General features: G+C 37.2%; 1 protein-coding gene and 1 pseudogene across 1 annotated transcript in view; both read right to left on the bottom strand.

The window, feature by feature from the left end:
• Positions 1-392: 392 nt before the first annotated feature.
• LOC100579308 lies at positions 393-1236 on the bottom strand (annotated as a pseudogene).
• Positions 1237-2705: 1469 nt separating this feature from the next.
• BLNK (B cell linker) overlaps positions 2706-15327 on the bottom strand; it is a 79330-nt gene continuing 66708 nt past the window's right edge. Inside the window, exons 13-17 of the mRNA XM_030809132.1 lie at positions 14932-14963; positions 11922-11998; positions 11018-11101; positions 7892-8047; positions 2706-3098 (exon numbers count right to left, since the gene is read on the bottom strand). Coding sequence (XP_030664992.1) covers positions 2979-3098; positions 7892-8047; positions 11018-11101; positions 11922-11998; positions 14932-14963 — 469 coding nt within the window. The 3' untranslated portion in view covers positions 2706-2978. The remainder of the gene's footprint in view (positions 3099-7891; positions 8048-11017; positions 11102-11921; positions 11999-14931; positions 14964-15327) is intronic.

Below are 15327 nucleotides of genomic sequence, written 5' to 3'. Positions count from 1 at the left end.
ACTCCCAGGCCTGCAGATGCATCACTCCAGTTCCTCATCTTCATGTAGTAATCTCTTTTTTTCAATAGAAACCGTGCTACTTTATTAAAATGCCGAGTTTTAGTTCACATGTATATTTCATCTCCCCACCATTTCCATGTCTGACCACTGCTACTACTATGTCCTATCATAACATTCCATACATATTTTAAACCAAGCAAAGGGTGGAGTTCCATCTTTAACAATGAAACAGGCATTTTGGACAACACATTCTTGGCAATGGAACCTGGACAACATTTATTAAATACAGTAGGGAAAGTTCTCACTCTGCATTATAGAAAGGACAGCCAGATATTGACTGTTACAGAAATGAAATAAGATGGAAAACTTTTAACAAATTGTTAACTATTTTCTTAAAGAGACTTCCTCCACTGCCAGGATCTTGAATAGCCTCCTGGTCAGTTGTCCAGAAGCAATTCTTCACATAATTGATGAACTTGGCTTCCACTTTGGGAAGAGAACCACCTTTTTCTATACTTGCTTGCATTTTTGCTTTAATGTCTTCTACAGAACTAGGCCCTTTTGGTGTTTTAGGAGTTTTTCCTGTTTTTTGAAGGATTCTTGTCCTTTTGATCTCGGTGTTGATGGGTTTGAGTGTTTTCCATTCTGATTTGACTTTTATGCATTTTTGGCTGGAGTATCTCATATAGATTTCTTCACTGGTGCTTTTTCTTCAGTTTCCTCATCATCACAATCATCATCATCATCATCATCATCTTCATCAGCAGCAAGTTTTACTTTTATTCTCTGGAATCTTGCTACCACCTCCAGGGACAGATCGCTTTCCAGATATCCTTAAGAGTTTCACACCCTCCTCCTCTTCATCTTCTGACTCTGCATCTTCCTCCACAGCTACTAAGTGCTGTCCACTAATATGCACTGGCCCTGAGCCACACTTCAATCATAAAAGCACTGGTGGTGTGATTTCAAAGCCCCCAAGGGAAACCGTTGGCTGTACAGACATTTTCAAAGTTGCCAGTGTTACTTTAATTGGACTGCCTTCGTAATTCATTGCCTCTGCTTCAACAATATGCAATTCATCCTTTGCACCAGCCCCTAAACTGACCGTTCTTAAAGATAATTGGTGCTAATTTTCATCATTATCCACCTTAAAGTGATAATCTTTGTCAACCTTTAGTTCACAACTGAAAAGATAGTTCTGGGCCTCAGGGGGTCCATGTCCATTGAATCTTCCATCGGGTGGTGGCACACACTTAGGTGGGAGAGAAAGCAGATGGAGATAAACAACCACTGCTTAAGAGAACAGCCATACAGGATGGAATCACACCAGTAGTATTATTCCTGTGTGTCTCTTCATATAGTCTTCTCTCTGTGCCTGCATCCAAATTTCCTACTTTTATAAGGACACCAGCCATTGTATTAAGGCCCACCCTACTGACCTCATCTTACCTTGACTACATCTGTAAAGACTTCATTCCCAAATAAGGTCACATTCTGAGATATGTGGCCTTATGGATTAGGACTTCAGCATATCTTTTTGGGGGGACCACAATTCAATCCATAACATAGGTGGTAATTATGAAAGTGTATGACATTTAAATGTACAATTATCTTTACAAGTGAGTCATGAGTTCCTCTGAAATTATTACCTTCTGGCCTTTCAAAATACTTTCATAGATTTGCTATGTTATGCAGTGGCCAAGTGTGTTCCCCATTTAATTATTAGACTTAATTAGCTGCTTTATCATTTCAGTGCTGTCTGAAGTACAGAGTAGAAATATATGACAAAGTATGATACATTTCTGGGATGATCTAAGACCTTGGACCTGATTCTCCATGATGGTATCTCTTTTATTCCTTGGTGTTCACCAATGTCTGCTTTTCTGCTCTTGTTTTGTGGGATATTTCTCTAGGAACTGGCTTTTAGTCTAGCTTCGCTGTCATTCCACTTTGAAACTTGATGTGGTTTGGCTGTGTCCTCACCCAAATCTCATCTTGAATTGTAGCTCCCATAATCCCCACGTGCCATGGGAGGGACCTGGTGGGAGGTAACTGAATCATGGGGGCAGGTTTTCCCATGTTGTTGTGATAGTGAGTAAGTCTCATGAGATCTGATGGTTTTATAAAGGGCAGTTTCCCTGCACATGCTCTCTTGCCTGCCATGTAAAACATGCCTTTGCTTCTTCTTCACCTTCTGCCATGATTGTGAGGCCTCCCCAGCCATGTGGAACTGTGAGTCCATTAAACCTCTTTTTTTTTTTTTTGTAAATCACCCAGTCTTGAGTATGTCTTTATTAGCAGCGTGAGAATGGACTAATACAAACCTCATATCAAGTTTACGTTCTATTTGATAGACATGCAGATCAAAGAGGGTATAATTATCTTTAGTAAGCAAAACTAACAGCATAATCCTAGACATGAACTTATAGAAAGTTCATATCCCTATATATCTCCCATGGTTGAGAGTGCTCACAAAAAGGAACCATTACATCCTTCTTGCCTATACTTACAGATATAATACATTACCTGTAATACCTTATTTTCTACAAATTAAAATTTTAACTAAGACTTCATTGTCAAGCATTGGCAGTGGAGAGCCCAGCTACATTAGTGTACCAATGATCATTGTGGAGGTTTAAATTTCCAGCCACTTTGTTTTATGCAAGAGAATTATTTTCTTATTTTGATAATATACTTTACACTTATTTTTAAAATAAAGATATTTATTTGGAAAATATTAGTAGCATGATAACTCAATCTCACCAGATATTAACAGTTCATCAGGTCAGGCAACAGGTAGAACAAGTCCATGTGAGCTTCTTAAAAAGAAATGGATGACCACCTCAATAGCTGACTCCACCTTCCATTTTATTACTGTTTGATTCATAATCCAAAATATGAAGTTTTGGGACTTTTTCTCAAAAGGAGAAACTTGGGGAAAGTGTCTGAAGCAATGGTATTGATCTTTTTTTTTTCCTTTATGAAACTTTAACTGCATACTTCAGTCTGGTGGAATCTTTTGTGTTATTCTGACTGTCAATAAGAACCAAAGGACTATGTTGATGATTCTTGATGATTTCAGCAACACTTCCAAAGTACTAGAGGAAGAAAACATAGATGAATTATACACTGGCATTTGTGTTAACTTTGAGCTCCATTCCTCCCATCTTCTCTCATTCTCAAGTTAGTAAAAGTTATTACACCCCAGCTGACATTCTGCACAAAAAAATCTAGTTTAACAAAGCCTGTAACCTTCAAGGTAGCAGACTTTGGACTTTGCTGTATTAAGTATGAAGAAAAACACACTGACAGCCTCAATTAGCATAGCTGCTTAGAGAGATTACTTCACTGTTATGATAAAATATTACAGTATATTGCTTTTTATTTACCGTTAAATGTAAAACTATCATACAACGCATTTTTCTACATTCTTTACAAAACATAGATCATCTCTTACTTTGCACAAGTCTCAGATACAAGAACTGATGTAATAAATTAACCTTAGAATTTAGTACAAGGAAACAGTCATCTCCTAAACAAAATTATGTTTTGTTTTCTTTTTTAAACAAATAAAGCTTTATAAACCTTCATATTTCCATTTTTACTTGGTTTCTGGTAAGCTTAGAGTTAACTTAGTGCCTAATTAATAATGAAATTTCATGCTAGGCTCTCTCCATACATACTTATTTTTCCAAGTTTTGATCCTTGTTGTCTATGGGTTTTAATTTAAAATTATCACAAATTTTGTTCTGAAAAATAATTAAAGTTTTGAAGGAAAGATAAAAACAAATGTAACACAGATCATGAAATTAAATTCATTGAGTATACAAAAGTGCTACAAGTTCACACTCATTAAATGTATTTAGAATCACTTTTTAAAAGTGGTGAGTGTTTTACAACAGTGCCATGAGTTTAGCAGTTACTATAAATTGATTTTACTTTCTCGATTTTTTTAGATAAAGACAAACATCTGCAGTAAAATTTTTAAATGTTTATTAATTGTTTGGATGACTCCCAAGTATCTACATATTGAATAAAGTAAAATATTCAGAATATTGGCCAACATTTTCAAATGAAATACCAGTTGTCTTTTAGATAATTGGCTAGCTGAATATTCAGTCAGGAGAGAGGTAAGAGACAGGGACTTTCAAATACCTTTAGTCTTTATTCTTTACTTCCTATTCAATCATTCCGCCATCTTGCAATTGCCAATGAAATTCTTTCATTATAAATCCCATAAAACATTCATTCTGCTTGTTTGGCATAATATGTTGCTAAACCAAATGCAGTTGAAAGTTAAAGTTATGGACTCAAGGGCCAGAAAATGAAACAGCACAATCTCTTTGAAGTGGATTACAAGGGAAAAAGTGTGTCCTGAACCTAGGAAGCATAGGAGAGGATTGCTGTACTTATACAAACTAATATCTCATTCTGTCCCTCTAGTCCCTGAATATTTGTGAGTATTGCTTTGTTGTGGTGTTTGGGGATTGAAGTGTTTGCAGTAGGGAGTTGAGCTGAGTTGAAACATTTGAAGTAGGGAATGAAATTGAAGAATATTTGTGATTTAATTTAAAAAAGAATTGGGCATAACATAGTTACAGCTTCCCCTCAGTCTCCTTTTTTTCTGTTTTTATTAATTCAGTGTATTTGAGACAGATACCTTCAGTGTATTTGTGGACAGAAAAACAACTTATTGGCCAATAAGATAAAGCAGACAGTTGTCAAACTGTAAAATTACTCAATGTTGTACCATACAATGCCAAAATAGCTGCATAAACAGTTAAATAGTTAATGAATTGGTTACTTTTTCTGGCCATATACACACAAATACACACAGACTTTTTAAAAAACATCCACATGATTGACATAATGTAACCAACACTGTAATTTTCCATTCAGATGTTCAGTGTATAGGGGACATAATCTTTTTATTATAGATACTTTAAGTAAGAGTTTTAATTGGCTGTCAGTACCTCCAGATGCTATTATAGTAATATATTACTTATTTTGGAATCCATAGGCTGAATATGTTGGAAGTGAGGTGAAGCTCTAGTCTATTCATTCTAAAGTGGAGATGAAGATTCATTAGGCCAAGAGGAATTCCTGTTTACCAGAGTTTCCTAGCAGGACAACGAAATCCAGAGCCCCTCAGGGAGTTCAAAATTTGTGAGAGAATTTCAGGACCTCGAAATAGGACAGCTTCTTCACCCACCCTTAAGCCTCTTATAGAAAAGCTAGACTGCTGGAGAAGCTTTAGGATGTTAAATGATAATGCAGTCTACATTTTAAAACCAAAGATTGGTCTTGATTAGTGCTCTCAGATTCAAGAGTTTTGCATTTTAAAATTATCTGAGACTTTGTTAAAAGCAAAATAAAATTCCCCAATATAAAAATTCTAGAAGAAAATGTAGGGGGGAAACACCATGACACTGGATTTAGCAATGATTTTTTGGATATGACATTAAAAGCATAGGCAAAAAAAGCAAAAATAGACAAGACAATATCAAGCTTAAAAGCTTTTGCTCAGCAAATAACAATCAACAGAGTGAAAAGGTAACCTATGGAGTGGGAAAAATATTTGCAAATCATTTATCTGATAAGGGGTTACTATCCAGAAATATAAAGAACTCCTAAAACTCAGCAACAACAAAAATCAAATAACCTGATTATAAAATGGAATAAACATTTCTCTGAAGATGACCTACAAGTAGCCAAAAAAGCATATGAAAAATGTTCAACATCACTAATCATCAGAGAAATGCAAATTAAAACCACAATGAGCTATCACCTCACAACCATTTGGACAGCTACTATAAAACAACAACACGATTCAGAATATAACAAGTGCTGGTGGGGATGTGAAGAAGTTAAACCCTCGTGTGCTGTTGGTGGAACTGTAAAATGGTGCAACTGCTATGGAAAAAAGTATGGGAGGTTCTCAAAAAATTAAAAATAGAATACCCATATCATCCAGCAATCCCACTTCTGGGTATATACCCCCAAATAATTGAAAGCAGTGTCCTGGAGAGATTTGCACACCCATGTTTACAGCGGCACTATTCACAATAGCCAAGAGGTAGAAGCAACACAAATGTCCACTGATGGATATCAGACACACAAAATGTGGTATATAGATACAATGAGATACTATGCAGCCTTAAAAAGGAAGGAAATCCTGAGACACGCTACAACATAGGTGAGTCTCAAGGACATCATGATAAGTTAAATAAGCTGGTCATAAAGGACAAATACTGTGTGATTCCACTTGTATGAGGTATCTAAAGTATTCAAATTCATAAAAATAGAACGTGGTTGCTAGGGGCTGGAAGGAGGGGGAAAAGGGAAATTGTTGTTCAGTGGGTATAGGGTTTTAGTTCTATAAGATGAACAAGTTCTGGAGATCTGTTTTACAATGTAAATATATTTAACATTACTGAGCTGTACTTAAAATGATTAAGATGGTAAATTTTATATGTGTTTTTTTTTTTTTTTTTTTTTTTTTTTGAGACAGAGTCTCGCTGTCGCCCAGGCTGGAGTGCAGTGGCGCGATCTCGGCTCACTGCAGGCTCCGCCCCCCGGGGTTCACGCCATTATCCTGCCTCAGCCTCTCCGAGTAGCTGGGACGACAGGCGCCCGCCACCACGCCCGGCTAATTTTTTTGTATTTTTAGTAGAGACGGGGTTTCACCGTGGTCTCGATCTCCTGACCTCGTGATCCGCCCGCCTCGGCCTCCCAAAGTGCTGGGATTACAAGCGTGAGCCACCGCGCCCGGCCTGTATGTGGTTTTTTAACCACAATTGTCTAAAAGGCAAAATAAAGAATACACATGACTTTTTCAGTTTGTTTTGCAAATGCTATTCTCCTGCCTGTAATCACTCAACCAAATCAATTCAGTCGCTTAATAATTATTTATCAAGTGTACACTGAAGCCAGTTACTGTGCTCTGATTCTGGAAATACAGAGATGAAAAGACATTGTCCTTGGCTTCATGTAGTGGGGAAAACAGACACTTCAGCAATCATGACACTTTCCAACAATTCAAATATTTTCTAACAGGTGCTGGGTTTGGAATGGTGTACCTTTTTCTGAAGGAAACTTGAAAGTAAATATTTCTTACCTTGAATTTTGTTTATGCTGTTTTCTCTGCATAGATTGTTCTTCCCATTTTTCTCCTTCTCCTTCCCTCCAACTTACATTCTACCCATTCAAATTCAACCCATAATTCAAAACCAGAATAAGTATCACTCCATTTCTAGACCATTCATGGGTTACTCCAGCTCATATTTCAGGGTTCATTTATAGGAGCAGGCTGGCTAAACTGAGATATGGTAAGCACTGAGTTTGATCCAGATTAAAGAGGCATTAAAGTTAATGTTTGGTTAATATTTAAGACCCATGTGATTTTTTTTTTCTTGCTCCAGGCCCGTAAGCTCATTCTGGTACAAGGGCTATAGTCTAATGTTTTAACTCAAGTTTCTGCATCTCTTCTGGATCCTTCCCTGGTAATCTACCTTGGTACTTGAGTTGAGATTTTAGGTCTTGACTTTGGAGGTCTGAAACTTGACCTTAATTCTTACAACCTTAATTCAACTTGACATTTCAACCTTGATTTATATTTGCCCCTGGACTAAAATCTTGGGTCAGACTGACCTCATTAAATAACTGAATGAAAGGACTAGGATGTACATCACATGACTTTTTCCTTTTCTGTGTTCTTATAGGATATACTGCCTAAATATAGTATTTTATCTTGTTCTCTATGAAATTTATGCAAGCATTAGAACAAGTACTTTTGTATCCTTTCTCCTCATCTCTAGCATCTAATACAGTATTTGATGTCATTATACTCAATGCATAGTTACAGAATTGAATTTAAAAAGAAATCACTGACCTCTTCACCATTTTTCTTTCTGCCCAAGGCATATTGTTTTGTTGCTTCAATAAATCGCACAGGAATATTATATACTCGCTTATTAAAGAATACAACTAGTGTATATGGTTGTTTGGAATCATGGCCAGAGCTTTTCCGAATAAGAAATGATCCATCCTGTTTAATTTTTTTAAAAAAACATAATTACGGTTAGTATTACTTATATTTCTACAGGTTCAAAAAATCATTTTGTGAAGAACACCTATATTACATTCCAAAGGTAAATTATTTAGCTACATTATTTTTATTATTGATTAGTGCTTGTCCTCTTATTTTCTAAGAAAATAGTCCAGGAAAATATATACTCATGGAAAATCCTGAGTGAGATCAATGCTTGCCTTTTTTGAAAAAAAGGTAATAATTAATTAATTATTTTTAGAAACAGTCTTACTTTGTTGCCCAGGCTGGTATGCAGTGGTGCAATCACAGTTCACTATAGCCTGGAACTCCTGAGTTCAAGCGATCCTCCCACCTCAGCCTCCTGAGTACCTGGGACTACTGGCATGCACCACCATGCCCAGCTAAATGCTAGCTTTTTAATGTGCTAAATAAGGTTTTATGTTTATAAAATTTAGAAATACGTGAAGGGACACATTAAGATCAAATCTAGAGGACTCTCTTGAACTGGGAACCATAGCCACCAGTTGTCTATGAAAAAAATATATCAAATTCCATTCATAAGTACTATAAGAAGAAAACAGAGGTTGGGAATCAAAACTTTCATTTTATATTTGCCCCTGGACTTAAATCTTGGGTCAGACTGACCTCATTATGAAAATTCTCTCCTCAAATAACTTTTATAAGAAAAAAATCCCTAGCCGGGCATGGTGGTGGGCACCTGTAGTACCAGCTACTGAGGAGGCTGAAGCAGAAGAATGGCGTGAACCCAGGAGATGGAGTTTGCAGTGAGCCAAGATCGTGCCACTGCACTCCAGCCTGGGTGACAGAGCCAGACAACATAAAAAAAAAAAAAAAAATCCCAAAACTGTAACACAGTAATTCAAATTTTATTAAATATTTTTATAAAAATATTTAGAATCATAAAATAAAGAATTACAAACAAAAGATGGACAAAAAGCAGAATGAAATGCAACAAGAGTTGATCAAACTCAGGGAAGAAATTGAAGAAAAAGACAAACCTATCTCAACAAAGAAAAAAATTACAAGATGTCCAGGGACGAGAGCTTCAAATGAAGATTTAAGAAATGACACTTGAAGGAAGGTGTGGAAACAACCAGGAGAGAAAATGGGATTTAATAAAATAAGTACCATAGAATCAAAGACAGTGATGGGAGAAAAAATGACAAAAAAAGATCCAAAACGCATGTAAATTGAGTGCTTACAGAAGAAAAACAAATAAGGGAACAGAACTACCCTTTAAGACTACGATCTAAGAAAACTTATTGGATATAAGAGAAAACTTAAATCTACATATTGAAAGGGCTTCTGTCTACTTGAGAAAATTGATTTGGAATTATCAACTCAGAGATATATTCTGGTAAAATGATTAGATTTTAAAAACAAAAAGTCTGCAGAGCCACCAGACTATAAAGTATCAAATTACATAGAAGGGCAAGAAAGTCACAATGGTATCAGACTTCTCAAGAGCTTCATACAGAACAACACAATCTAGTGCGGCAACACTTCTCAAACTCAAATTAAGGATTTTATAGCCAGCCAAGGTTTCTCCCAACTACTAGGATATGAGAAAACAATTTTTTAACTCTTTCTCTTTTTATTCCCCCACAGCAGTCTCACTCTTGTTGCCCAGGCTGGAGAGCAGTGGCACGAACTCGGCTCACTGCAACCTCTGCCTCCTACACTCAACTGATTCTCCTGCTTCAGCCTCCTAAGGAGCTGGGATTATAGGCGCCTGCCATCATGCCTGGCTAATTCTTGTATTTTCAGTAGAGATGAGGTTTTGCCATCTTGGCCAGGCTGGTCTCAAACTCCTGACCTCAAGTGATCCACTCACCTTGGCCTCCCACAGTGCTAGGGTTACAGGCATGAGCCACTGCGCCTGGCTGAGAAAACAGTTTTGAATGTGCAAGAACTCAGGGAATAATGTAAACACGGTTTTTCCTCAGAATCTACTACAGGTACACTTCATCAAAGGAAAGAGACAATGGTGGAAGTCCACCAAAGGACTGATGGAACACACTAATATATTTACTTGTAGAGCTAGGACTAAAACAAGGGTGAGGAAGAACAGTATGTAAATGCTATATATTCCGACAAAGTAGGGTGCAAGAAAACAAACAAACAAAAATGGGAGGAGAAGAGAGAAAGAAAAAGTGTCACTTTAATCTTGAATTGTCCAAGCTGTCCCTGGTGTTCCTACATGATTGAAGTTGAGCTCTCCAAACATTTACTTCCAGGTATTTTTTGTTTGTTTGTTTGTTTGCCATCTTGACTCAAATTTTTAATCCTGCACATTGATCCAAAATAGCCTGTCACTGTTCACTCCTCAGTGGAGCTCATGCAGCACCAAGCCTTCCATAGACCTCCCCTGGAGCTTTCTTCTCTCCCACTGTTTGGAGGGCAGTGGAGGCTGTGGGTCCTTGAGGAGATGAAAGGACAAGTAGAAATGAGATGGAGGAACTTGAAAGAGAGGAGGGGATAGCAGTTTCTCTTGAGTAAGTAAAGGAAAAAGATCCTTGCATCTACACTTGTTGCAATTATTCAATTAGCATATCATAAGGACGACAACTGTGTCTATTACAGGCTGAGGGCAAACGTGTGATTTAAAAATGATCAGACCTTGGCCGGGCGCGGTGGCTCATGCCTGTAATCCCAGCACTTTGGGAGGCCAAGGCCGCTGGGTGGATCAACTGAGGTCAGGAGTTCGAGAGCAGCCTGGCCAACATGGTGAAACCCCATCTCTACTAAAAATACAAAAATTAGCTGGGCATGGGGGCACACACATGTAATCCCAGCTACTTGGGAGGCTGAGGTATGAGAATCGCTTGAACCCAGGAGGCAGGGGTTGCAGTGAGCCGAGATTGAGCCACTGCACTCCAGTGAAACTGTGTCTCAAAACAAATAAATAAATAAAATAAAAATAATAAATAGTAAAAATGATCAGACCTTGTTTGATCTGTGCAATGCCTCTTCAGCAGACTTTCGATCACAGGCACCAGCATACCATGGCTTGCAGAGAACGCCAGCTTCCTGTGAAATGGAGGGCACTGGTCAGCATGGGCTGGTCCCTACTTAACTCTAATTTCTGTGTACTAGAAACAAAGACCCATTTGCATTATCAAGACAGGCCTCTACATTTAGACCAATAATTCTAAGATGAGTTTTATTTTTCCTTTGATCAAACACAAGGATTATACCGTTAACTTGTTTTTTGTGTTTTTTTTTTTTTCATTTGGCCTTAGCTAGGTTCCTGAATTATTTCTTTCTTTCTTCTAAATAAGTAATAATCCCCTTTCCATTGTGCTCTTATTGCTCTTACTTTGTGGAGTGCTTTATAATTTCCAAAGCATTTTTACAAATATTATCTTATTTGATTCTTGCAAGAAAGGATATATGCCTTCTTTGAAGGCAAGAAGGACACATGCTATTATCCGTATTTTATATTTTTACATATATTTTTATGGAAACTTAGAAAGACTTGCCCAAGGGCACACAGAGTCCTTTCTCTGTCCCTTTATAAACTGTGCCACCTTAAATGTGATTTAATGTCATCAGCCTCTACAGATCTATTTGGAGGAAATCACAAAGTATAAATAAAATCTATGTGAGAACAATGAAAACACATTTCCTTGCTAGTTTTGAGGAAACATTAACTGGAGCAATGTCTTAGTCATTGAAAAAAAACAACAACTGGGTATTCTGTCCCTATTACCAAATGACCGTTCACATAATGATGTAAAATACAGTCTCTGTTCTCAAGGTTCACTCCAAATGCCCTCTTCCTAGAAGACATGCTCTTTCCTGCAGTTTCCTGGTAACAATTTAGTGACATCAAGAGTTCATTTCATACCTGTTCTGAAATAGTGGAATTAGATGAAAAGCTGGGTAGGGGCCCATCCACAGTTGGGTTTCCCCCTTCTGTAAATCCTGAAAGGGATCAGAAAAGTCCTTCAATTAATCTTCATATTTCTTGAACTCTTTCTATGCCTATACCCTAACACTAGGTGCTGCCAGGGACACATGCACCAAAAAAATCCTTAAGGCAATGGTTCCAAAAGTGTGGTCCAAGGACCCCTGGAAATCGCAACAATCCTTTCAGGTGGTTCAAGAGGTCTTTTCTTTTCCAATTACCTGTCACTACAAAACCCAATTTTCTTCATGTAGTTCCACCAGAAAAACATTGCAACAGATTAAACATAGAAACAGAGACGAGAATCCAGCAGTCTCTGTTACGCTGCAGTAACATACATTAAAGAGATTTACAAAATGTAAACTAATGCCACTCTTTTCCCTAAATTGTTCTTGTTTGGAAAATATAGTTATTTTTCATAAAAATATTATTTATGTTAACATGTAATGAGTTTAATATTATTTTTAAATGGATTAATAAATGTTTTAAATGTCTCAGTTTTAATTCTTAAAATACTAGGTATCAATAGAAACATGTAAACTTAAAGCTCTTTGGCTCTACAATTATTTTAAGAGTGTTAAAGTGGTTCCGAGACCAAAATGTTTGAGAATTGCTGTCTTCAGGCATCAACTCCCTCAAAGAGTTTACAGTCTAAATGTGGAAACATGTGAAATATGGAAAAGACTTATCTGCAGTCATTCATTCATTCATTCATTCTTGTTTCTCTGCCATGGATCAAAGGCAGTGGGGATATACAGCAGTTAACAAAACAGCAAAATGCCCTGCTCTCCTGGAACTTAAATTTTAATGGATTGAGATTGGCAATAAAATCATAAGTAAAAAAATATAAAAATATAAAAGTAAAAAAAATAAAAATATAAAAGTAAAAAAATATATATATAATATTAGGAAAGAATGTCCCGGGTGCAGGGAGCTGTGAAGGCAAGGTCTGGCATATCTAAGGAATAGCAAGGGCACCACTGTGCCTGGAGTACAGTAAGAAAAGGGGAGAAGAATAAGAGATACAGTCAGACAGGAGGCAATGAAGGGACCAGATTTATAGGACTTGGTGGACCCTTAACGTGACTCAAGAGCTGTAATGAACATGATAAGGGAAGCTTTTGGAGGGTTTTGAACAGGAGGGTAACATGATCTGCCTGTCTTTTAACAGGGTCATTCCGGCTGCTGGGCTGGAAACAGAGGGTGGCAAGAGCAGAGTGGGGGAGGCCAATTAGGTGTTCTTGCAGGAGATGACAGTGGCTTGGACAGATCACAGCAGTGGAAGTAGAGAGAGTGGTTGGATTCTGGATCTATTTTGAAGGAATAGCTGGAAGGCGTGTAAAGAAAGCAAGTGAGAAGTCAAGGGTGACTCTAAGGTTTTTGACAAGAGCAACCAGAGTTGTCCTTTATTAAGATGGGGAAGTCTGCAGGAGAAAGAATTCTGGATAAACTAAGTGCTTCAGATAATAGTGCCCTGGATGTTCAGAGAAAGCAGCCACCATTGTAAGAGGAGGGGGCAGTGAGGGCTTGGCAGGCCCAACAAAGATGGGCCAAAAGGAAGGATGTATTCTAATAGGAGGGGAACAGTACTCCCAGGTGAGAGCAACAAACGTGAGTGAGCGAACAGACTTTCCCTAGGTGCACAGTGCAGGGCGGTTGGTGGTTTCTGCAGTTCTGGCAGTTGGAAGATTACCCATGGCTAATATTTTCTGACACCCGAATGTGCTAGGCCTATTCTGTTTTCAACATGTGCGCATCTCGTCCTTTTACCAGCTCTTTGTGGAAGGAGCTATTATGCCCATTTTATAGACTAGGCCTTCTCAGACCACCCTGTCTATAGCAGCAACCCTCCCTGCCTCCGTTACTCTCTGCCACCTGCCCCTGCTGCTGCGCTGTATTTTTCTTTATATCACTTCAGCATTTACCTGATATGATATTATTTGTGCGTTTATTTTTACTATCTGTCTCCTTCAATAGAATATAAGCTTCATGAGGACAGGGTCTTCATTTGTTTCGTTCATCCTTGTATCTCCTGTGCCTAGAACAGTGCCTGGCACACGGCGTACAGTCACTAACAACTGAATGAATAACTTGGTTTGAAAAATGGTAAAAGGTATAATAAAGCTTTTTAAATAATGAAAAATACATTTCTGTACCCAAATCATTTTCACTTTGTGTTGTCAGAATTTTTTTAAAAACTAGTAAAAGTTTCATTTAGGATGAATATTATTAAAAATCTAAAAAGCCAATTTATGTTTAGTAAAAAAAATGCATATAAATTTTGCATGTGGACAATTACTGTTTATTTAAATGGATTTAAGCTTGATTATTTTGGAATAGATCCCAAATTATCTATGTAAAGCAGAGTTTTTTTTCTTCCTTTTTTCCCACATGGAGTTGAAGGCAAATTAAGGTTTGGGCAGCTATGTTCTGTGAGCCTGACTTATCCGATTAATATATTTTTAGGGTGATGTTTGCCTTGGAAAAATTATCCAGATATTCGCCGTATCTTCTTTTTAAGGTACCTTTTGTAGATATATTTTGTGATCTTTAAAATGTATTTTAGACTTAATTTAAATCGGTATTGTTTGTTTAGAACCAAACACTATAGCTGGTGCTTCCCATATGTTGTTCTACTTGATCTTATTATTTTGAAAACAGCTGTATTGTTTTTGTAAAAAAAAAAAAAGTTAGAAAAGGATGCATGACCAGTAAAATATTAAATCGCTACTAAAAAAAGTAAAAATTGCCTCAAATATATTTACTTTTCAAAACAACTCTGTGAAATAAACATTCTTGGCCCCATTTTACAGGTAAGGAAACAAGTGGGAGAAGATGCCAGGATAATGCAGCTGGAAGAGCCAGTGCTATGTTAGAATCCAGGCCTATCAGACTCAAAGATCCAGCCTCGACCACACCCTGATACACTACATGGCTTCGTTGTACTTACTTGGCAGAGGTATGGGTTTTTGTTGGATTTGTCTGCAAGGAAGAATTTCAGATAATTAAAGGACAAAGCACAATATGAGTAAGTTTGACTTTTTGTTTACACTGATGATGCTGTGAACAGGCACATCACAAATAAATCAATACAAATGGCCAATAAAATGTATCTAAAGATAAAAGAGGCACCAGAAACTTAAAGATAAGTAAGACTCTTCCTTTTAGTTTTGAAAAAGGAGGAAATCTTGACTAAAGTATTGCATTTTAGTCAAGTTCAATAATTAACCCAATTAGTAGGTCTCTGCAACTCTACACAGTTATTTTAAAGTTGCTTAACACCTTTTAACATGTAATTGCAAAACAATGAAATGTTGGATTTTTACCTAGCACTACAAGTCAGTGT

The sequence above is a fragment of the Nomascus leucogenys genome, chromosome 3 (genome assembly GCF_006542625.1).
Source record: "Nomascus leucogenys isolate Asia chromosome 3, Asia_NLE_v1, whole genome shotgun sequence".
NCBI lineage: Eukaryota > Metazoa > Chordata > Mammalia > Primates > Hylobatidae > Nomascus > Nomascus leucogenys.
This window is presented reverse-complemented; position numbering and strand designations above follow the sequence as displayed.